The sequence below is a fragment of the Urocitellus parryii genome, chromosome 9 (genome assembly GCF_045843805.1).
Source record: "Urocitellus parryii isolate mUroPar1 chromosome 9, mUroPar1.hap1, whole genome shotgun sequence".
In the NCBI taxonomy this organism is placed as follows: domain Eukaryota; kingdom Metazoa; phylum Chordata; class Mammalia; order Rodentia; family Sciuridae; genus Urocitellus; species Urocitellus parryii.
Genome location: NC_135539.1, coordinates 11,324,344 through 11,348,549, shown reverse-complemented (window position 1 = coordinate 11,348,549; position 24,206 = coordinate 11,324,344). Strand labels below are relative to the sequence as shown.

Sequence of the window (24,206 nt, the reverse complement as noted above, 5' to 3'; positions counted from 1 at the left end):
CCGAGGAGGAGGGGACAGGGGGGCCCTGGACGAGGGATGGGACCGGGGCTGGGACCACAGTCCGAAGCGCGAGCCAGGCGACTAGGGTACCGACGTGCGGCACCTGAACGCCCCGGAGGGGGATCGCAGGCCACTTCTTGGTCTCCGAGTCCCTGGGAGGAGCAGTGGGAACTCGCAGCGCAGAGGCGCTCCCACGTTCTCCCGGGACGGTGACCCGCACCCCGCAAATGACACAGCCGCCCCGCCCCCACCCTCTCCCACGTCCTATTTTGCTGATGCAAAGGCTCCGCGAAGGCACTGGCTCGCCCCAGGTCACCCGGGGGACTGGAGTCACGGAGCGGGATGGCTTGAGTTTTGCTGGTGGCCGCGGGCGCGGAGGTGGGGCAGGCAAGTTGGGAAAAGCAAAAAATTCCCCTTCCGCCCCCTTCCCAGCCGTCGGGGCGGACCAAGGGACGCCCGCCTTGAACTTTGAAAAGTTGATAAATAATTTATCAATCAGTCAATCAACCAACGGGATCCCCTTTCCCTGCCTTTCACGCACACGGCCGGCCCCCTCCCTCGACAGTGGCAGGAGAATGAAATGGGGACCAGGGAGGGAGGCGTCAGGTCAGATCCGCCGCGGTCCCCGGCGCGGGCAGGAAGAGGTTAAGGCCCGGGAGGCTGGAATTCGGGAAGAAATTCCCAGTATCCAGCACAGTCGCTGCCCGCTCCACCCCTTTCTCTAGGGACCCAGAGTCCTGGCGACTGCCCCGAGCGAGGGGTGAGACACCCGGCCTGCGACAGGCGCGCCCCCTGGGCCCGCGCCCCTCCCCGAGCGCCCGCGCCAGGTGCGCCCGAGGCCCCGGTACCGCGGCTCTTCTCGGGCCCTGCAGGGGGCGCCGCGGAGGCCGCACGTGGGACCCTCCCCCTCCCCCCCCCCCCAGGCCACCTCCTCTTTCCCACCGCCCCAGATCTGGGGCTATAAAGCCAGGCGTCCGAGGCGCGCCGGGAGATTTGGACGCCCCGGCCTGGGAGGTGTGCCAGATCTGAGCTTTCGTCCAGCGTCCGCTCCGCAGTCCCCAGGAGGAGGTGTGTAAGTAGCTGTGGTCCTGCTGGGGCTTGGTGGGTTTGAGGGTCCCACAGTAAGGCATTCTGCAGCGCTGGGGAAAGCTGTGGGGTCTCTGTCATCCTCTCCTAAGGGCGCCGCGGGGTCCCCTGTTACCCAGGTCCGATGTTCCCCAGACCAACAACATCTCCCAAAAAATCCCAGCCTGGATCCAGGTCCAGCTCCAGTGCTGCTAGAATCTCCAGGAAGACACCCCCACCCCCCCAAAAAAAGTACTGGTGATGAGGGCTGGGGTGCAGCTCCCGAGTTTGTGTGAGGCCCTGGCTTGGTCCAGCCCCTGTGCCACAAAAAAAGGAAAACCAGGACTCCCAGGTGGTGCCGGTGTGAGGCTGTCCTGCTGCCACATCCAGCTCTTCATTTTTATTCTAGACACAAAAAGTGCAGCTGGCTCCCGGACAGTCCCATCTGGCCATCGCAGTGGGGAGAGTCCAGCTCCGAGTGGAGTGCGTTTCAAAGCCTCTGCCGAGTTGGGTGGAGGAGAGTGGAGGGGGGCTTTTCCTCAGTTATCAAGCCCGGGGATAACTCCAGGGAGATAAAGCTGGCTCAGCAGATAAAGTGTGTTGATTAGAGCCCAAATTTCTTCCAGACCCAGCCCCTCCAGATTTAAAAAACCGAACCTGGTCTGGGTCGAGCTCAGGCCCCAGGTCCCCAGGTGGATGTTATTGGCATCCTCACCCGACAGGTGTGTGGTTAGGTCCTAGGACCCGAGCTGCAGGCCCCCAGGGTAAAAGTTGCTCTCCTGCCTAACAAAGTGGCCCAAGTGGGGGAGGTGTCGGCTCCCTTCTCACAGCTGCAGGGGATTTCACCACTCTCAGAAAGACACCTTTCAAAGCCGAGCTTGTCAAGAAGCAAAAGAAAAAAAAAAAATTTAGAAACCCAAGGCGTGGAGCCTTTAGTTACAGCAGTAAGAACTGAGAGATGACCTTGTACTGGCCAGGCTTTAGCAGTGGAAGTCACGCTGTGGATGAACTGCTTCACTGGTTCTCTTTGGTGACCATTTGCTGGGTTGACTTAAAAGTTTTAGCATTGGTTTAAAGAAAACTCAAAGATATGAACTGCAATCATCTCTGGCAGGGCACATGTGGTCTGTTGAGTGTCATTTCAAGGAAAACATTGGTTCTTCTGTCTTCTGTGGCTGAGATAGCTACTGTGATGGTACACTCAGGTGGGAGGCACTAATGCTAATCGATCTCATTTAATCACTGCCCCCACCTCACCAGAGGGTCATCATGATGTTTAGTATAGAAGGCAGCCGAGACTCAGAGAAGTTAAGTAACTTGCCTAATGTCACACAGTAAGTGATAGAACCCATTCCCCCCCCCCCCCACATCTGTGAGATGCCAAGTTTATGTCCTTGAGCCTACCAGATTTTTTTTTTTTCCTTGACTGAGGACAAAAACTTCTTGCTGCAGTCAGGTTTCTGGTAGGACCGAAGGCTTCCAGCAAAGTAAATATTTATCATCATCTCTTTGAAGAAAAATCAAACTGACCTTTTGCGAATTTAAAATAAAATGCACTGTTGGTTCCCCGGTGGGGGGGGGGTCATCTAGTTGGAGTTGGTGACCTGAGGTGGGCTGCCATCCCTAGAGCCCCAAATGGGGACTGGCTGGGCCTCGCTTGCAGAAGCCTCTGGGGGTGCCTCGTAAACACGGAGGTTTTTTTTATTATCATGTCTGAAATAGACGTGCTATTCCCTACAAGGTATTTGTTATGGGTCCATCATTACTTTTCTGTGGGAGGGCTGGGATTGAGGCACACATGCCCATTTATGGTAGCGTTTTTCCATGAGGCCATCCCCGGCCCCCTTGCCAATTACCCTGCCCTGGGCTGCTCAAGGCTCTGGGGATTTCTCGGCCCCGTCCTTCCCCAGCAAGAACCAGCATTGAAGCCCAGAGGGGAAGCAAACACGGGAGGAAAGGGGGTCATCTTGCCCACTCCTTTTTATTTAGAAGTCTTGATTTTTGGTGGAAAAGTCATCTCCTCTGTCTTTGGTAAAATGAACCCCAACAAGTGACATTTGTGCTTCGGGAGCAACTGTTCTAAAATGGGACACGTTAGATCTTTCTGGAAAACCAAGTTCAATTTTAAGACCATCAGAATCCTGGAAGGTCATGAACAAATTTAAAAGTCCTCCACTGTGGGCTCCCCCAGCCTCAGTTTTCCCCATCTGCCAGGTGGGACTGCTGAGAACAGCCAATGTGAGTCCTGCCCCGTGATGGTCATCACTAGGGGAAGCCTCCCTGGGCATGTGCTTACTAAGTCTTCACCACAACCCTTTGGAGTAGATCCGGGATATTATGGACCCTATTTTACAGACGCGGATTCTCAGTAACTTGCTCCTTAGTCCAACTAGCCATCAAGACAAGATTTGCTGGGTGCAGTGGTACCTGCCTATAACCCCAGCAGCTTGGGAGGCTGAGGCAGGAGGATTGCAAGTTCAAAGCCAACCTCAGTAAAAGCCAGGCACTAAGCAACTCAGACCCTGTCTCTAAATAAAATACAAAATAGGGCTGGGGATGTGGCTCAGTGCCCCCTAAAAAAAAAAAAAAAAAAAAAAGTCAGGATTCCACAATCCAAGACCTATCTAAGGGATTACCCTTTGGGGAGAGTTAGACAATACTATAAAGGGTTTAGCACAGTGTTGGGCATCTGGCAAACTTCAGCAGAGAGTCATGTATGATGACTGTGATCAGAGATGTTGAGGAAGTTGCTCTGTGTGGCACAGCTCATCTCAGCAGAACCAGGAAGACCACGGCATGGTCTTTCCATAATGGAGAAACTTCCCCTTAATTTTTGTGTAATCCTTGTTTGCAAATTCAGCTCCCATTTGGGGCTCAAAGTAGTGAATAGAAACTGATCAGAAACATACTTCCTCACTTGTGATGTCACGGACTCCAGTTATGCCGGCCCGTTCCTGCTTTGCTGGGGGTCACCCTGGACTCTTCAGAGCTCAACTGTACTTGGGAGAAGTCCATCTGGTTCTGTGGTCCTCCAACCTTCACCCCTGACTTTTGGTCACATTAACCCTGGGCACAAACTGAGTTTGGAGAAGGCCAGGCAAGATTGGAAGGAAATTCTTGTGAGTAGAGGAAGAAGCTGCCCATCTGTCCAGAAGCAGGAAGTCGGGCATCTCTGACTGACTGGCTTTCAGGGACCCATCCTCCTCAAAGTCACAAAGAAAAGGTCATGGGACCTGCCTGCTCTCTGTGCAGAGTTGAACTTGCCAAGTTGGCTCTGCCGTGGGGTCCGCGTCTATGAATTCCATCAACCGTGGGCTGAAAACATTTTTTAAAAAATTGCATCTCTACTGAGCATGCACCAATTTTTTTTCCTTATCATCCCCTAAATCATACAGTAGAGCAACTATTTCTATAGGATTGACATGGCATCGAGTGCTCTGAGTACTCCAGAGACTTCAAGTATGCGGGCGGACGGGCAAAGCTTCTGTGCAAACATCATGGATGGAGCATGGTTGGATTTGGTATCCGTGGACACCGGGCAGTGCCTGTCCCTGGTCCTCCCCTTGGAGAGCGAGGGGGGCTGGGACTGCCATTCCCCTGTCTCCAGACAGAATATCTTTGTCTCCATCTCTGCATGCATCATGGTAAATGTAGTCTTGTGAATCTTCCTAAAATTTATCTACATCAGATTTTCCTTTTTATGCAATTATTGGCATTCTGTAGACTAGTTCCCCCTGCCCCACCTAATTATGTATTTTCAACATCTTTTCTATGTCTGCCTCCTTTGGCACTTTTCTTATCTGCTACACAATGTAAAAGGACAACATCTTATTTAATCCCTTATTAAACATACCAGATTCAGGCCACTGTTTCTTATAAATAGTGCTTCAGGGAGTATTGACTATCTCTTATCTCCAATGGTTGGGACCACAAGTATTTCAGTTTTTTGTTTTTATTTTTAAATATTTGTGGGTACACACTGTGCCATCTTGGTGATGGGACCCAAATCTAAACACAAAGGTCATTTTTTTTCCATATCTACATTATGCAATAGCCTGAAGGGTCAATTTTTCTTTTTTTGGTGGTATTGGGAATGAAACTCGGGGGCCCTTGACCACTGAGCTGCATCCCCAGACCTATTTTGTATTTTTTATTGAGAGACGGGGTCTCACTGAATTGCTTAGTGCCCCAATGTCGCTGAGGCTGACTTTGAACTCACGATCCTCCTGTCTCAGCCTCCCAAGCTGCTGGGATCACAGGCCTGCGCCACCGTGCCCAGCTGAAAGGTAGTTTCATATGGTCTTTTTGCGTTCGAACTGCGACCTGTCCCAGAAGGTCAAGTGTGGAAGTCAACCCTCAAAAAGTGTTCTAGATTTGCCGGGCTCACGGAATTTTCTCAAGAGCAAATACGTGGCCAAGTGTCATTATGAGAGCCCAGGGTCCATCAGGGGGGCATAGCCTTGGGATTTCAAGATCTGCCAGGAACCCAGCTGTCCCGATGCGTGCGCTCACGAAGCACAGGGAAGAGGTGGCCCCTTCCTGATGGACTTGACCTCCGGACTGTGTTTGAAGGGCTTGGCGACACCCCGTCCCACTTTACCCCATGATCCCCAGAGGATGGGGGTTCCAAGGAGCCCCATCTGGGAAGCGCCGTGGCGTCATAGCCCAAGCGTCTCCATCCCTTGTCTGCTTCCCGTGACCAAAGTGGCTTCACACTTGGTGACTGTCAGAGGCATCAAAGCCAAGCAGAGCCTGCCAGGGCCGCTCGCTCCTCTTTATGGACGGAGACTGAGTCTCTGCCTTTGATCTGGTTTGTGTTTTCCAATCCTGGATGAGTCGGGCTTCCTAGCCACGGGGGCCCGCCTCGGTGACCGTGAGCCCTTTCATTTTCCTGTTGAGATCTGGGCTCCTTCTCCCTGCCCCTCCAAGGCAGCCCCTCCACACGGAGCTTGTCACGCTGCCTGGGAAAAATGCCCTCAGCCGGGGGCTGCAATTGGCCACTGCAAGACCCTGCTCGCTGGCTGCAGAGTCGTGAAAAAATGCTACAGCCCAGCCGTGCTTGTCCCCCGGGATGGGCGGGGGGGACATTCTATGTTGGGAGTATTTTGCTGCAATGAAGATAAAAAGAAACAAGATGGAAAAGCGGGTTTTGTCTCCAAAAAAGTCCACACGCAGAGCAGCTGGATGAAGTCCTCCAACACCATGGCTCTCCTGTGACGGGCACTAGGGTCAAGAAATAGGTCACCGGCCCCCAAGCTGCCCTCAGGTCCGGCCTTCCAGGGCCTTCGTGCCCAGGGTCACTCCTTCTGTGGCCTCCGTCACCACAGACTCCTTTTCCTGCTTCAGGACCTCATTTAAACAGGTCACTTTTGAGCCCGCCTCCTGGTGCTCAGGACAGTTTCTGTAGGATGACACTTTCTCACGGTCAGGAATCGTTCATTTAATCTGATACAAGTCCATGTTGAGTATTTATGATGTGCCGGGTCCTGTAAGGACTGGTTCCTTTGTCTAAAATACCCGCCTGAGCTTCTGACAAGCTGCACAGGCACAGGCTCCCAGGGGCATCTGGGCTCCCATTCCAGCTCTGTAGCTCTTGGCTGTGTGATCTCAGGTAGATTCCTTCACCTCTCTGAGCTTCAGTGTCCATATGTCTAAGGTGCAGCTGGCTGTGGTGATGGTACTTAATAACTGCACAGGCAGGATTTAGCTCAGGCTGTCACTGAGTGCTCAGAAACTCCGCCATGGATATGCAGTAGGGCTTCAGTGGGAGACGGTGCCATGTCTGCATGGCTTCAAGTGGAAGACGGCTTTATAGATTTTATAGGGTTATATTTTTTTCCTTTCAGAAAGATCTCAAGCATGTGCAAGAGCCCAAAGACCAGGATTACATATTCCTAGGCACCTGTCACTCATCCTCACCGGTTATCAACACACGATCCCATCTGATTTCATCCTGACCCCATTCATTTCTCCCTGCTTTGATTTTGCAATAAGCCCGGGGTATATCATTCCATCCATGACTCCTTCGCCATGTCCCTAAGCAGTAAGGACTCTCTAACCACACGAAATCGTAATACCACGTTCGCACCAAGAGTCTAAGAAATTCTCTAAACTATGGAGTCCATGGTCAGAATTTTCCTGCTTATCTCCTACGGGTTCTTTCTGTCCTTTTTCTGAGGGGGGATGCTTTCAAATAAAATTTTTTTTTTTCCTGACGACTGCATTCAGTCTTGCTGAATTTCCCATTTGAGGCATGGCTTTTGAAAAACACAAAACATACCTTTCTTTGTAATTCGCTATGTGTGGCGGGGGTAGGGACCTTCCCCTGCCTTCTCTTACCAGATATCTTTTATTGTACCTGTTTTTCATGATGAAAAATTTGAAATGTATGTAAAAGCAGAGACGCCAGCCACTGGACTGGAGTAAAAGCTTCCTGGGTTTCCACCCCTCCCATGGCTCCTGTCTGTCAAGGAAATGGCAGGATCTATTGCAGCATCTTGTCAACAACAGGGATTGTCCCCCACCTCGGGAAAATAACTTGGTTACAGTGTTGCAGAACAGACGGGTTTGGTTTTTGTGTTTTTTTTTTGTTTGTTTGTTTATTTTTTTGGTGGGGGGTGGCGGGGACAAAGTGCTTCAGAGTAAAGGGAAGAGGAGACATGTAGAAAGGTCACCTTGGGGTACCTGTCCCAGAAGTTGACTCAAATCTCCGTCCCTTTGAAATGTCTCTGGTGCCGTTTCTTCCTCTTCTTTCCCAGTCCCGTGGGTCTCTGGGCTGCCTTCCCTGGGGTCTGCACTTCATTTGGTAACCAAGTCGCTTGCCCTGTGGCTCCTGAGTTCTGGGCCTCGCTGCGTGCCCGTGACCTGTGTATGCCTGGTCTTGCCCGGGGACAGGTGGCAGATCCCCAGCCCGAGTCCCACCCCCTTCTTGTGAGACGGCTCGTGGGCCGCGGTGCGGCTCCCTGGGCCGTCCACCTCGGGCTTGGCAGGTCTCTTCTGCTCTCTGTGGTGGTCATCGATGATTAGGGTCAGGTGGCCCCGGCCTGATCCATGCTCAATCAACTTCCCCAACTTTGTGTCTCGGAGTTGGTCTTCAAGGGTGGACCTGGGCCAGCCGCCCTCCCGGGGATGGTGAGATAGAAATTCTTGGGGCCGGGGGCGCGTAGCTCGGGGAGAGGGCGTGCACGTGCTTAGCACACGTGAGACCCCGGGGGACCCCAGCACCAACACCCAAACCCCCAACCACACACAGCAGGGAAACTCGCCAGCCAACCAGATCCCCGAAATATGAATTCTTGGGGTGCTGGTCCCAAACCCACAGCACGAGGCGGTGTGAGAACCAGCCGTCTCATGGGCTCAGCAGCTGTGGACGGTCCTTGCCAAGACCTATGACCAGGGGTGACAAAAGGGTCACACTGAGTCTCAGTTTCTGCATTAATTCACCAGCGTCCTTCCCCGCAGGAGGGTCGATGACTCAGATGGGGAAGTGGGAGGGAGGATGCTCTTGGGCTCATTTGCGCCTAAGGAAAATCTATTAACAATTTCCAAATGCAGGAAAACGTGATTGTTAAACCCGAACCGCCTGCGATCGCATCTGATGGGCTAAGGCCATCCTTCAGAGTTACAGAGCGATTCACTTATTTCTCCCTTTTAAAATTTTTTTTTTTAAAGCAACTCTTTGATCAGGTCCCCTGGGAGAAGTGACTTTTCTCCAAACAACTACCTTCTGTTTTTTTTTTTTAATATTTATTTTTTAGTTTTTAGGTGGATACAGTATCTTTATTTTTATGTGGTGCTGAGGATGGAACCCAGTGCCTCATGCATGCTAGGCGAGCGCTGTACCACGGAGCCACAACCCCAGCCCTCTGGTTTTTATTACTGTAGTTTTCACCCTGGAAAGAGGAAAGTAGGTATTAGAATCACAGCCTCTTTTTTTTTTTTTTTTTTTTTTTGCCTTGTGAAATCTGCTTCTCCCAACTTGTCTCCTGTTAGAGGAGTTGGGTGCCTTGGCTCTGGGCCCTGGATAGGGGTTGACCCCATCTCTTTGGGATTGGGGCCCTCGAGTGGGGATTATCTTGGTGAATTCAAAGGAGGTGTGAATTATTTTTTGCTGAAGCAGGGACATCAACCACACAGTAGGTCCTGGTAGCTGCACATCCTATCTCAATTAGTGGCTTATTTCTTTGGAGCCCAGCAGCCCTGAATGGGGAAGGGGTGAGGCTGGCTGGGAGCACCGTCGGCTCCTGCAGGTACAGTCAGGGGGTCTGGAGCAGGTGGCTGGGGCAACCCACAGGGACTTGCTGCCCCAGCAGCTACAGGATGGAGAATCGATTGCAAATGGTCTCCGTATTGAGAGGGACAGTTAATGAATTGAAATCTTACTTAAAAAAAAAAAGTGTTCTCCTTTTCGGTCACTTGGTCACCCTGAGGAACCATCTGTTGGGGAAAGGTAGACTTGATAACTTGGTTTTTGCCCCCCTTCTTTAACCATTGTTCAAAGACACGCTTGGTTCCTTCTCCTCCTGAAGGATGATCTAGGGATGTCTTTAATCATTATGAACCCGAGTTAAAGACTTAAACAACCTTTCAACTCTTACAGTTATTTTAAAAATTGATGTTTAAGTCATCCCATGCTGGACCGGATAGGACCATGGTTTAATATTTGAATGTGCACTTTTCTAGACTTTAAAATGCAGATGCATCATATAAAATTACAAAAAAATTTTAATTATACTTTATGTCAAGTATAAAGTGTAAAATTTGCCATTTTTTCAATTCATTGATTTAAAAAAAAATACTCAATGAACTTTGCCAAATGTATGCAGTTATGTGATCACCACTATTGTTAGGATACGGGTCATTATTATCATGCTGTGCTTCTTATGAACCCCAAGCAACTACTGATCTGTGGCCCTGGCAATTACTGATCTACCGTCACCATGAGTGTACCTTTTGACTTCTTCATCAATGGAAAAACACTGCATGCAAGGTTTTAGATCTGGCTCCTTTTACTTAACATGGTGCTTCGAGACTTAGCTATTGTATTGAGGTTTGGTTCTTTTTTTTTTCCTTTTTATTGCTGAGTAGTATTCCATTCAGACATGTTGTTTTTTAACTTTAAAATATATATGTGTCTTTGCATGGTCTCAGCCTGGTCAGAGGTCACCTATTATGTGATTCCATTTATCCAAAAGGTACAGAAAACGTGAATTTACAGAGACAGAACATTAGTGGTTGTCAGGCCTGGGGGCGGGGACCCTAACCCCAACCACAGCAGGGCCCATGGGTGCCCCTTTTGGGTCATTGAAATGTTCCAGAATTTATTGTGATGAACACACAACTCTGTAGGTGTGCTGAGACATCACGGAATTGCACGTTTACCATGAGAGAATTGTACGTCATACAAATGAGCCTTCAATAAGTATGTTGGAAGAGGAAAACCTTTGGCATAAGTGAAAGTCCTTGTCTTAAATATCTAGCAGAATTGTAGCATTTGATGGAATGATTGTTCCATGATCTAACAAGGCCTGACGAGGAGCTGAAGGCTGGGCGGTTTCAACATCTGCAGCGCTCTCTGGACACGTGCTAAGGTGTGCAAGCCTCTGTGAGCTGCGTCCGAGAAGCAGAACTTCTGGTCTAGGGATGCTCCTGGTTTCCACAGGACACGGGACACGGGCAGAGCCTGAATTCTACTTGCTGAACCCTCCTGGGCTCCATCATGGCCGAGCTGAGGGGTGAAAATCGACATCTCGTTCTTTCACTTCATTTCTTCGATTACTAGTGAGGCTGAGCATCTTTTTCTAATGTTCTGCCTTTGTCACTATTCAAAGGGCTTTCTAAATTTTTTTTTGTAATGGAGATTTAATTCAGGGGTGTTTTACCACTGAGCTATCTCCCCAGCCCCTTTTGTTTTGTTTTTATTTTGAGACGGGGTTCTCCTTAAGTTGCTTAGGGCCTTGCTAAGTTGCTGAGGCTAGCCTCAAATTTGCAATCCTCCTTTCTCAGTCTCCAGAGCCACTGGGATTATAGGTGTGTGCCACCACACTCTGCTAAATATCTATTTTTGCTGATTACAAATTTAATAGTTCTATATTTTTGTCATATTTGACTTTTTATGACAGGGAGTACACCCACCTTCCTAGCAGCATTATTTATAATGATTAAAATGTGAAAGCAATCTGGATACCCATTGGTGGGTCAATGAATAAGCAAAGTGAGGTCTCTCCACACAGTGGAATATTACTCAGCTGTAAAAAAGGAAGAAAATCTGGATGTAGGCTACAGTAATGGATGACCCTTGATCACATTCATTGTGCCAAGTGAAAGAAACTTGTCATAAAAAGATGAATACTCAAAAGTCCCCCCTGTGTGAGGTACTTGAGAGTTGTTGGTGTATTAGGGAGACAGAGGAGAAGAGCCATTGCCGGGGATGGGTGAGGGGATGGATGGAGGGGGTCCCATGTGTCTAGTTGGTGCTGCAAGGTGGAAAGGGTGCTGGTGGTGACATCGGTGGTGACGGCCGCACCATGATGTGAGCGCGCTGTGCCACCCGGCTGTTGACCTACAGATGGTCAGGATGGCAGAATTTCAGGTCGCATATATTTTACCATAATTTAAAAAACTGGTTCAAATAATAGAAGGCAAAAAAAAAGAAAATCCTCTCATGACTGCATTTGATAGATGCATGTTTCTCCAGTTCTATTGTCTGTAGCGTCCACGTCTAAATATTTTAGACAGAACATGGAGTAGTGTGTCTGCCGTTTTGCAATTCCCACTTTTCCTTTTTAAAAAGCTTTATGGGGCTGGAGTCCTGGCTCGGTGCCTGAGGCTGGCCCCGCCTGTGGGAGGCACCGGGTGCTATCCTCGGGACCCATAAATAAAATCAAAATAGGGGGCTCGCGTCCGTCTTTAAAAACAAATAAACGAATAAACAAAGGCTTTGCTGAGACTCGATCCCCAGCACCGGGTGGGGGTATCATGCGCCCGTTTATTAATTTTGTGCTGGGATGGAATCCAGGGTCTGCGTCCGCTCCACACCTGCTCCACACGGACCCCACCAGCCTGTGCAGCCCAGTGGCTTTTAGTGCATTCAGTTACGTGCCCATTACTACAGAATCTTCTAGAATACTTTGTCACCTCCCCAAAGAAATGGGGCACCCCTCAGCTGTCCCCCTCTAGTGCTCCCCAGTTCCTGGAACCACTCATTGACTTCATTTCTAAGGATTTGCCTACTGGGGACATCTTATATGGGTGGAACCAATCAATACGTGATTTTTTTTTTTTTTTTTTTTTTTTTGCGCTTTTCTGTACTGAGGGTTGAGCCCGGGGGCTTGACTACTGAGCTATCCTCCCTTTGAGGGTCTAAGTTGCTGGTTCTGACCTCAAACTTGCGATCCCCCTGCCTCCGCCTCCCTGGTTGCTGGGATAACAGGCGTGCGTGTTGTGCCAGCTGTTGGGGGCCCTCTGGGCCAGGCTCCTTCCACTTAGCGTGATGTTTTGGGGGTTCAGCAAACCCGTCGTAGCACGTGTCAGGGTTTCCTTCCTTTTTATGGCTCAGTACTACTCCACTGTGCGGAGAGGCCACATCTTACTCATCCACGCGCCTCTTACCTGCCCGTGGACCGTGGGGATGTTTCCACTTGGGGGCTGTGACAAGGGACACGGCTGTGAACGTCCACGTTCAAGTTTTTGGGTGGAGGTCTGTTTCACTTCTCCCGAGTACGAACTCGGGGATGGAGTTCCTGGGTGACGGGGTGGCTCTGATTCATCACCTGAGGACCCCCCTTTTAGTTTGCAGTAGGCAGCGAGCTCTGGGTACCCTCTAGGCCTGCACCCCAGGACCTGCTTCTTGCTGGCCACTGGGTGCTTGGGTGGTTAGAGTTTCGCTGCAGGAAAACCCCTGGTTCACCCTCCAGTCCCAGCTGGTGGCCGGTGGGTGGCTCCTTGGCCTTGTGATCATGGGCCACGAAGCCGGGGGTCCCCTGGAGGCCTCGGAACGTCCCCGTTCTCCCTCCCACAGCACACACGGGGCCGCAGGGGACACCCCGGTACTTTGTGGACATTCCTGCAGACCACACGGTGTCCTGCCCAGACGGGGGGCAAGGTGTCTTGGAGACGCGGTTCTGGCCCGACCCTGACCCTCTCTCCTCCTCCCGCAGGGGACCCACCAGGCGCCATGGCACAGAAGGGCCAACTCAGCGACGATGAGAAGTTCCTGTTCGTGGACAAGAACTTCATCAACAGCCCGGTGGCGCAGGCCGACTGGGTGGCCAAGAGACTGGTCTGGGTGCCTTCCGAGAAGCAAGGCTTCGAGGCGGCCAGCATCAAGGAGGAGAAGGGGGACGAGGTGGTCGTGGAGCTGGTGGAGAATGGCAAGAAGGTGACCGTGGGCAAGGACGACATCCAGAAGATGAACCCGCCCAAGTTCTCCAAGGTGGAGGACATGGCCGAGCTGACCTGTCTCAACGAGGCCTCGGTGCTGCACAACCTGCGGGAGCGCTACTTCTCGGGGCTCATCTACGTGAGTTTCCGGGGCAGCCGCTGCTCCCCCCCCCCCCGGGCCGTGGGGGCTCAGGGGGTTGGGGTGTAGGCGAGGGGCGGGGGCTTCACTGAGCAGATCCCACGGGGGTGACTCCATCCCAGTCCCCCCCTCGCCAGCTCCGGGACGTGGGCAGGTGTGTGGCCTCCCGCAGCCTCACTTTTCCCATCTGTAAAGTGGGAGCCGCGCCCTCCCCACAGAGCAGGGTGGACGGTCCCTGCCATCGCATACCCCAAGTGCCAGGCGAGGGACGGACTCCCCTCAGATCCCAGGGGTGTCTTCCTGGAGGTGGGGAAAACTCGGGGACCCCTTGGAGAGGCTGGTCCACCCTGGCACTGGGAGGGTAGGGGACAGGAGAGGGTCCTTGTCACAAGCGGCGACGGCCAGGTGGGACCTGGGGCTCCTGAGTGGGCCCTGCAGAGGAGGTGGACTGGAGCCGAACGTGCAGCGTGGTCACCGCTGGCCACTGCAGCCACCTGCACTGGGCTTCTAACCAACTTTAAAAAATGAGTATTGGAGGATTCGTTTCTCCAGGCGGGTCTTGGCCACGTGGAGTCCTCGGCAGCCCCTGTGGCCAGCAGTGGCCTGGTTGGAGGGTGTAGATCTAGAACATTCTCACCATCGCAGTTCTGTTGGGGCTGGTGACAAGGGGGGACACAGGTTTCTTGGGCTGGACCCGATTTCCAGGACGAGTGGGACAGGAAGGATTTGAAATTCAGAAAAAAGCAAAACTTTCAAAAGCAGAAAACACAAAGATCCGTCTTCACCCAAAAAACTCCGTGAGGCCAGCTGGGCGGGCGGAGGTCCCCAGCCCGGTCATTGTCCACCTGTCCTCTCTGAGAGCCAGGCTGGGGCCTGGGGCAGGTCGCCTGACGCACCTGGAACTTGGTTCCCTCGTCCGGGTGACAGACAGAACCGCGCCAGCCTCCTGCCCCGGGGGGAGGTCTAAAGAGAAAGCCCCACACTCTTCCAGGCACATAGTAGGCACTCAAGTGTGAGGTGTCACCATCACAGGTTGAAGGCCACCGTGACGGCTTTAGTTGTCACGGGGCCAGTGTTCCTGGATCCTTCGCAGAGCCATGGGCACAGTCACTTCTGTCCTTGTGTCCCCTTGGCCCGTCCTGTATGCCCTGCCACTTGAAAATCACCCAAAGCTCCTTGTCATCTCTTAAAAAAAACAAAAAACAAAAAAAACCCGTCCTGCACATTTTTTTTCCTAATTGGGACAATAGGACACATTGTCCAGGAAGGACTTGAAATCCAGAAAAAGGCAAAACTCGGTCAAAAGCAGAAAACGCAAAGATCCGTCTTCACCCAAAAAGGAGGTGTGTGCGTCCATCTCTTCGTGGGAATGGCGCGAGATGTGGGTGTGTCTGCAAGCCTACTGTGCGCGTGGATTAGTGACTGGCTCTTTTTCCGTGTGAAGTCGATGCTGAGCGTCTCTCAGCCCCAAAGGTTCCCTTTGAAGGGCCACACACTCTGTGGTGGGCGGAGCCACGCTTAATGACCCCTTCTTGTGGCTATTTCCGAAGGGGCCACAGAGGCTGTTTTAAGAGCCGGAGGGGAGGGGACAACTGTGAAATGCCCCCCCACCAGCCAGGTGCTGTAACCCGGCACCCTCCATTTCCTTAGTGGACACAACAGCCACGGAGTGACCCAGGGAGTCCATTTTACAGGGGAGCAAGCTGAGGCCCAGCGTGGACAGCCCATCTTCCCTTCCCCAACTAAGCAGAGAAGGTCCCTTGAGTCTGTGCCGTTCCTTGTGTGGAGACAGCACCACCCTAAGCCTCTCGGTACACTGGACTTTGTTTTTGGTACTAGGATTTGAGTCCAGGGGTGGGTAACCCCTGAGCCACATCCCCAGACCCTTTTTAATATGTTTATTTAGAGACGGGGTCTCCCGGAATTGCTGGGGGCCTTGCTAAGTTGCCGAGTCCGGCTTTGAACTTGCGATCCTCCTGCCTCAGCCTCCCAAGCCACTGGGATCACAGGTGTGTGCCCCTCCACACCCCTCTACTGGGACATTTCTGAGGACGCCAATCTGCAGAGGGCTGGGGAGACCGTTGGGGTCCAACCTGTGTCACCTCCCTGAGGACAGGGCCAGGTCTCCATTCGACTTGCTGTCCTCTGACGTGGCATTTGAGCCCAAAATAGAATCTGGAAATCATGAGGCGCTTGTGAAGTTCCCGAGACCCAGAGCATCATCTGAAGCAGATTAACAAGGAATCGGAGCTGCACATTCCTGCTGTGCTTCTCTGGACAGATCAGATTAAAGTCACGTGGCCTCGTGCCCAGGCACCTGCTGTTATCTGGTACCTTTCTGCTCAATTTAATCACTTAACAGAAACTGTTGCCCGTGACGGGAAAAAAAAGAGAGAAGGCAAGGGGTTGGGGGACGGGCATGGGAAGCCGCTCTCCCATCCCGTAATCGGACTGCGTGACCCTTATTAACAGGTGGCACCGTGTCCGCGGGCCAGGCGGCCGACCGTGCCCACCTTTGCCCTCGGTGATGAGGAGACCCTGGCGGACCTCTGTCCTCTTGGGCCCCACAGGGTCCTTAGAAGCCAGAGGAGCCTGTCCCCTTACCTTAGATTTTTGGGTCTGGGCTCAGCAATGTCCAGGGACTCGCCCGAGCTGCCCGCACACCTGGCGTGGGGACGCAGCTCTGATCCCTGCTCCGAGGCCCCCTGTTCTTCTGGGTCCTGGGTGGAGGCTTCACTGTGGAGCCTGGTAGCACTGGATACAGGAGGAGGGAACCCCAGTGTGGGCCTGCTCCGGGCCAGGTGCTGTCCCAAGTCCTTCCAGCCCACTTTGTCCCTTGGGATCCAGCAGAATGATGTCCCACCCTTCAGATAAGGTGGCTGAGGCAGGGGGGACGTGCCCTTAGGAGGGATCCCCTTCCCAGTTCTGGTCTGTAAAACGTGGGCCGTGTCCACTCTCCTGTTTCTGGGTGGGACAGGAGCGTTGCTCCTCGCCCCGAGATGGTTCTGCACTTAAGTGACAGGCAAGATGTCCATGTTCTAGGACTCTATTCTACAACACGGGGTGGGGGGTTCAAGCCCCCGTCCTTCAAATGGGTGCCAGGGAGCCTAAGCCTCTGATTTGGGGGAAACATTTGCTCCTATCTGTATTTTCTTCCAGCCACTGGTCTTAGTTGTCATTAAACTCTCAAAGTAGCCGGTGACCCTCAGTGACAGTAGATAGTATTTGTTCAAGATTTACTAACATCAAAGTTTATGCTAACATATTAATGTGACCACCATTATTTTTCTGTAAGAGAGACACAGCTACAATGTACTATTAAGAAATGTAGGTGGCGGGGAGATACCATGACTTATGCCCATTTTTTGCAGTTTAAAACTGAGGCTTTGAAAAGTTAAATGCCTTGGGGGACCCAGAGGTGACTCTCAAACCCAGAGAGGCTGCCCCCAGACCAGTGCTCTCACCTTGATCCCACGTGATGTGTCCATGATTGTATGAGACAGATAGTGTCATATCGCACTTTAGAGAGGGGGACACTGAGGCCCGGTGTCCAGTCTCATTGCTGGTAAGTGGCTGAGCAGGATGTGGCACAGCCTGGGGAGGCTGCCTGCGCTGGGGAGGGCCCTCAAGGGAGCAGGAGGTGAGGTGTGGGAGGGGCGGGGGAGAGGGTGCCAGGGGTGCGCTCGGCTTTGAGTAGCACAAGCTCGATGTGCCTGCGAGGAAGGAATCTAATCTTGTGTTATGATTTCTTGAGCACCTACTGGGTGCTGGGGTAGACATTGTAAGCTGGAATGATTAGCCCACCAGAGATGGCAGAGAGCTGTTCTGGGTGTAGAGCTGTTCTGGGTGCCCGTCACTGCCCTGGGCCTGGAGGGGTGGCAAGAAAACAGGGCCGGAGGTGCCCTTTGCAGAGCCTCCCAAATTAGCCCTTCAGATCCTGCCAGTCATTACGGCTTCGAGGAAGCTCCTCAGCTACACAGGGTCACCTGCGGACGAGAAGGTGGGAACATGAAGTCCTGCTTTGTAGAAGGCAAGAGTTCATGCACCTCTACCTGGAGGCAAATGTGGTAAAGGGGGCCACGTGGGTATTTGTATACCCACAGTAAAGGGGCAGCCATCATCCTCGTAGGTTCATGGCTGGCTCTTCCCACTCAGCCAGATCTGGAGGATTTATTTAGGCACCTGTTCATAGGAATCTATCTGGAGGAGATCTTTTGGAATAGGTGAAACATGTGAATATGTAATGAAGTGGTCCATCAGGGAACATAGACCTTCCTTTCCCCACCCCAAATGGGCGTGCAGGCCACTGCTGGCCTACATCTTGGCCTTTGCATCTAGCTGCCCAGATGGATGCCCGACAGTTCTCTTTTTTTCTTTTTTTTTTTTTTTGTGGTTGAGGGGGGATACCCCGGATTGAATTCAGGGACACTCTGCCACTGAGCCACATCCCCAGCCCTATTTTGTAGTTCATTTAGAGACGGAGTCTCCCTGAATTGCTTAGGGCCTCACTTTTGCTGAGGCTGGCTTTGAACTCCTATCCTCCTCCCTCTGCCTCCTGAGCTGCTGGGATGACAGGTGTGTGCCACCTGCCAGCAATGACACTCTTTTTAACCACAGCAGGGTCTTCTGCTCTAGGGATGAACTGGACTCCCTGAGCCCGCCCGGGCTAAGGGGCATTTGGATTGTTCCTAGTCTTTTGCTGCTGAAATCCAGGCAAGAGCCAAATCACTGTCTTGAGTCTAGGACAAGGATCCCATTCATTCAGGAGTGACTGTCCATCGTTTTAGAGAACAAAAGCAGGATGCCCGGTCGGGCTGTGTGCACAGCCAGGCAGCGGAGATCCCCCAGGCCCGAGTCCTGAAGCCGGTGTTCCTTGGCCTTCCTCCTGCTCCTGGACACTCGGCTCAGGGCTCTGGGGCTGACCATATAAAGCCTCAGGGAGCGACTGGAGCCGCTTCCTAATACGGTTACAAGAGGGACACCGTGCCTGTGGCCTGGATCTGCGCGGCACGGACGCCCTGAGATGCTGGCTGGGGCACGGGCTGGGGATGTGGAGACTCTGAACTTGCCCGTCGGGAGGGGGGCTCCTGGGGACTGAGGCCGACACAGGGCCAGCTACAGGGGGCGGGGGCGGGGGGGTGAGCCGAGTGGGACGTGGGGATGGAACGGCCAGATTCGCAAGCCAGTGACCCTGTGGGACCTGCCTCTGGCCCCTGTACCCTGGCTGGCTTGGGCAACTGAACTGAACACAGATTCAGATCTGCCTGGAAGCATGCAGTAAGTGCTTGCTGTGTGCACAGCACCTGGAGAGGTGTCCTGGGATCATGGTGGAGCTACGAGGGCCCGGCTTTCCCTCTTGAGGATTCATGTTATTCAGCGAATATTTGCAGGTGAACATCCACCCCGTGCTGGGGGCGGGAGATGCGGTGCTCCTAGCTCCTCATCTGGAAAGTGACGCTGAGTTAGAGCCCTGAGCTGCAGGGACACTGAGGGGTAGACATCACCAGTCCTCATCCCCTCCCCTGGAAGAGGGGGTGGCGGCTCCAGGGAGATCAGGGGGAACAGCCTTTGGGAAGATGCCATGTGGCCAGTTTTTCATCCTCCGGAAACAGCAGCGAAGGAATAGTCGCTCATGTGGACTACTGAGCACCTACTGTATACCAGGCATGGTGCCGAATGCCTTAAAATCATGACCTCAGAACAAAACGAGGAGGGAATTGTTAGTGTGCCCCCACGGTTTTTCAGATGAGGATCACTGAGACTCAGAGAGGTGAAGAGTCTTTCCTGGGGTCACAGAGCTAGGAAGTCGGAGAGTGGGGTTCAAATCTGAGTCCTCCCTTAACTGTTGCAGATTACTGCCTCCCATCCAGGGCTTGGGCAGGAGGTAAATGACACCCAGAGGCTGAAGGGGGCATGGCAGGGGTGTGGCCTGGAGGAGCCAGAGGCGGGGCTGAGACCAGAAGAGGTGGGACCTGGCTGCTTCTGTTCCACGTGGTGCTTTCAAAGCTCACCCCTGTTGCAGCCTGGGTCAGTGCTCTGCTCCTTTTGGAGGACACTTGTCCTCGTCCTCGTCCTCGTTTTGCAGATATGGAAGTGCTTTGTTAACCATCATGAGCTCTGAGCAGTCATGATGTCTACCCCTGAATGTCCCTCCAGCTCTGTGACCTGGTGACAACCCCACCACGCCTCAGTTTCCTCTCCTGTCAATCAGGCAGCAGGGAAATCAAAGGCTCCAATTACCCTGCAGAAGATGCCCGTGAAGTGCTCAGTTCAGTGACAGGCACTCAGTGAGCACTCAGTCATGGCCACTGTTGTTAGGTCCTCGGGGCTCGGGGTGATGTGACATCAGCGGGGGTAGCGCTGAGGTTTGAACTATTTAAAACCACACAGATGGGGCTGGGGGTTAGGTCGGGGGAGAAACCTTGCCTAGCACGTACAAGGCTCTAGGTTCCATCCCTGACACGACACACAAATTAAAACCACACAGTTGGCCGGACACGGTGGTGCACACCTGTCATCCCAGCAACTCGGGAGGCTGAGGCAGGAGGATCGCAAGTTGGTGGCCAGCCTCAGAAACTTAGGAAGGCCTTAAGCAACTTATACCCTGTCTCAAAATAAAAAATAAAAAGGCCTGGGGAGTGGCTCAGTGGTAGAGCCCCTGGGTTCAATCCCCTGGTCCCAGAAATAAATTAATAAAACCAGAGTTGTCAAGCACAGTGCAGTCCGGGCTGGCTCCCGTCCCCCTGCCCCCACGCCTGAAAATCGGTGACGCTCAGGGTTCCCACGGCCACTCTGGGCCTCAGTTTCCCCGTCTCGGGTGGGAACTCGGAGCACACCTAGTGACCTCGTGCTCCTGCGTGGCCTGGAGCTAAGCCCGCTCTCTGCTTGCAGACCTACTCGGGCCTCTTCTGCGTGGTGGTCAACCCCTACAAACACCTGCCCATCTACTCGGAAAAGATCGTGGACATGTACAAGGGCAAGAAGAGGCACGAGATGCCGCCGCACATCTACGCCATCGCGGACACGGCCTACCGGAGCATGCTGCAAGGTGAGCGCGCGGGGACCCAGGCTGCGCTCAGGGCACCTCTGGGGAGCTGCTGGCTCCGGAGCCCCGCCCACCGCAGGCCCCACCCACCCCGCAGGCCCCGCCCATCCATCAGGCCCCGCCCATCCCTCAGGCCCCGCCCACCCCGCAGGCCCCTCCCCCGACTGGGGCTCGCTAGGGACGCAGGCCTGGCAGGCGGTGCTGGGGGACAGGGGCCCTGCCACTGAAAACGGGCCAAGCAGGCGGACGTCTGTGTCCACGCCTGGGGAGCCAGGGGCCGAGAACTGGGCAGATCCGGGCCTGGCCCGCTCCCAGCGCCGGCCCTGGGAGGAAGAGGGTGGTGACAGCCGGGTCTGGGCCAGCAGGTGGCTTGCCCCTCCCGCGCCCCGGCAGCTGGGCGGACGTCGTCCCCTCTCCAGCCTCAGTTTCCTCGTCTGTGAAGGGGTCAGCGCCTCTGCCTCACCATCTGTTGTAAGATTGCTGAGGCCGGCCTCTCCGACTCGGGGGCGAGTATGTTTCCCTCAGCCCACGGCCTGAGCGTCCCTCTCTGGAAAGCCGGGGGCCGGGAGGGTTTCAGGTTTGGGATCTTCAGGTGTAGAACGGCCAACCTGCGACTCGGCTCTTAGGAACAGAGTGTTTTTAAGGAAACACTGGAGACTTACAGAACGCGCAGACTGTGCTCAAGGGTCCAGTCGAAAGTGACTTTTGATGTCTGCAGGAGTGTGATCACCATCCAGACCAAGATGTGAAATATTTCTAGAAAGTTCCTCCATGCCTCTTCCCAGTCAATAGCTCTTGGACACCTCTGCCTGGAGTGGCCGCTGTTGACCTCCATCACTGTCAGTTAGTTTTGCTTGTCCTTGAACTTCATATAAATGACATTCTTATGTTATTTATGTAATGCATTTCGTATAAGCTTCCTCTCCTCCTCAAACTACTTTAGACTAAACAAAACCCAGCGATATCCCTTATTAAGAGTGTGAATTCTAGAACAGAGCTGCTCGTGTTCAAATTCCAGTCCTGTCACTCACAAGCTGTGTGACCTTGGATGAGCTGCTTAACCTCTCTGTATCTGTTTCCTCCTCTGTGAAAGAGGATTATAGTGACTGTGCCCATCCTCACTGGGCTGATGCAAGGATTAGATGAGCTGTTGCACCCAAAGCTCAGAACAACGTCTGGTTTTAGAGTAAAAGCTTGTTAAGTATGAACGATCACAGGCTGAGCCTGCCTAATCTGAGAATCCAAAAGCTCCAAATTCTGAAACGTTTGAACCCAGCGTGAAGCCGTAAGTGGGAATTCAACACAGGGGCTGGGAATTGAGGGGAGCCCTGTGCTGGGAATTCCTGAAGGGCAGGAAGCCGGGAGTGTGCAGGAGGTAGCACCCCACAAGGTAGAGGCTTCAGGCAGAAGTGTCCCAAGTTGCTGGCAGTTAGACAGGCTCTAGGACAGGACCTGATCCTTCAGGACAGAGGGCTGCCGTTACCCCCAAGGACCAGCAGATGAAGCCTTGCAGGGTCAGTCCCGGAGGCGCAAGCTGTGTCCTTGAACCTCATATCAATGGCATTCTTCTGTTATTTACGTAATGGGGTTTAAAGCAATGGCTCCTGGGATTAGGGTGTGCCTTTGTGACATTATTATATTTTGGGTGTCTTCAGATGAAACAGTCTTTTAAAAGTGGTTCCCACCCCACTTTGGGAGGCTGAGCATCACAGACTTAGGATGTCCATCTCTTTTGGCATGCTTTTGGTTGCAAGTAACATAAGAACTAACTCAAGTGGCTTAAACCGTAGGAGTTTATTACCCTGTATAACAGGAAGTCTAGAGGTTGGTGATTTCCGGGTTGCTTGATTCAGGAGTTCAAAGGCAGGCCACTTTGGGGGATTTTCTTGGCTGCTTCCTCATAGTCACAAGATGGAAGCCATTGATCCAGCCATCACATTGCCAGGTGATAATATCCAAAACATGAAAGAAGTGGGGGATTAGGCTCTTACCCGCACTTCTCTCTAGTCAAGGAGGAACTTTGTCACATGCCCAGCCTCTAAATCAAGCATTAGCTGAGCGGGTGTTCACCACTGTTTTAAATCATTTCTGGTTCTTTTTCTGGAGTGGAGGGAGGTCCCACTAAGCGCATTTTATCCTCATACTAGGATGAAATAGAATTCTGACAGGGAAGGAGACAGGTGGGTAGGCATTGCTATAGTGCTCTGAAAATGTGCATTTGTAACTTTGAAAATCCTTAGCATCATACTCTATTCTAGAAAAATTAAACCCTCTATTTAAGGAGAGGAGAACGCTGGGACCTATCATTCTGTCACCCAGAGGTCACCATCACTGATGTCCTGCTGTGCAGCTTTTCATACACTAACTGAGCTGAATGGCACGTAATGAATAAGACTCTGACCATCAGAAAATAATGGGCTCCAGAAAAAGGTGACTTCACACGGGGCCAAGGTTTCACTGTGGACCACGAGGGGTTGGGGGGAGAAGGTGTGGGCTTGAGAAAGGGTCTGGCAAAGTAAGAAAATGGTCTATCTCCCTTCTTATGTGTGTTTAGCATTCGATTATAGCTGCAGACAGCTGCTAGTCCTTGGATTGAGTGTAAAAGAGTTTATTTAGGGAGGGGCTTGACATGTTTCAACACCATCATGTGGGCGTGGCCCGGAGCCCCTTCCTGTCTCGACTGAGCTCTACAGCGCGGCCGGGAAGCCACTCTTCAGACTCACTCAATGGCTCAGAGGTCTCCCTAGGGCTTCTCCACGGTGTTGGTGCCCAGCACAGTCCCCAGGTCCCTCTGGTCTGGTTCGTGACAATGCTCTGACCTCCAGGTGGGAACTGACCCCACTCTCTTTGTGGCCTTCCCAAGGCCCTTGACTCGGGGCCACACTGTGACAGCTCCCACGTGGCTGGGGCTGTTGGAGCCCAGTCATCAGCAGGCTGTGGTCCGAGTGGGGCCAGCAGGGTGTAGACCCAAGCAGGTGGTGTAGACCCGGGAGGCTGCTCGGCTGCGTCAGACCTCCCCGTGGTCAGTCCATTGAGACTTATCCCTGGGGCCCACTGACGCCTGCTGCCCTGGACGTGCCTCACCGTGGGCCAGGCTGGTGGATGGTGAGGACCCCGTGTCTCCCCTCCGTGCCTCCTGGGCTCCATGTGTAGACACAGAAGCACAGTCGGCTGATGCCACTTAGAGATGCTCGCTGGGCTCCTCCATGGCCCCCCAGGAGACGGCAGCCAGGAGCAGGGCACCCCCAGAAGGCGGCCGTCTGTGCAGTGGGCGTTAGTCCTCCGCCGTGTCCTCGTGCACCTCTAGGCCTTCTGAACCGCAGGGAGGGGACTCCGAACGCAAGTCCACGGAGCTCAGAGACACATCAGGGAGGGAAATGGAAGCCAGGGGCACTCTGCACACCGCCGTCCACTCCCCCTCCGTCAAGTGGGAGTTTGGCTGTGGTAGAGGGACAGGGAGGTCCCGTGTGTGCGCCACTGGGGACGTTCCTGGCTCGTGTCATTCAGTCTCTGGGTGTAAAGATGTAGAGATGGTGCGTTCACGTCCACAGATTCACTTTCTCCTTCCCCTTCTGT

The 24,206-nt window shown here is 53.0% G+C and overlaps 1 protein-coding gene across 1 annotated transcript; it reads left to right on the top strand.

Annotated features, from left to right (window-relative positions):
- Positions 1–965: 965 nt before the first annotated feature.
- Myh11 (myosin heavy chain 11) lies at positions 966–23,614 on the top strand. Its single transcript, XM_077802683.1, has 5 exons — positions 966–1,068; positions 13,224–13,585; positions 20,477–20,633; positions 20,782–20,981; positions 23,456–23,614. The coding sequence occupies exons 2-5, from the start codon at positions 13,241–13,243 to the stop codon at positions 23,612–23,614; spliced, it is 861 nt and encodes a 286-aa protein (XP_077658809.1). The 5' UTR covers positions 966–1,068; positions 13,224–13,240.
- Positions 23,615–24,206: the final 592 nt, after the last annotated feature.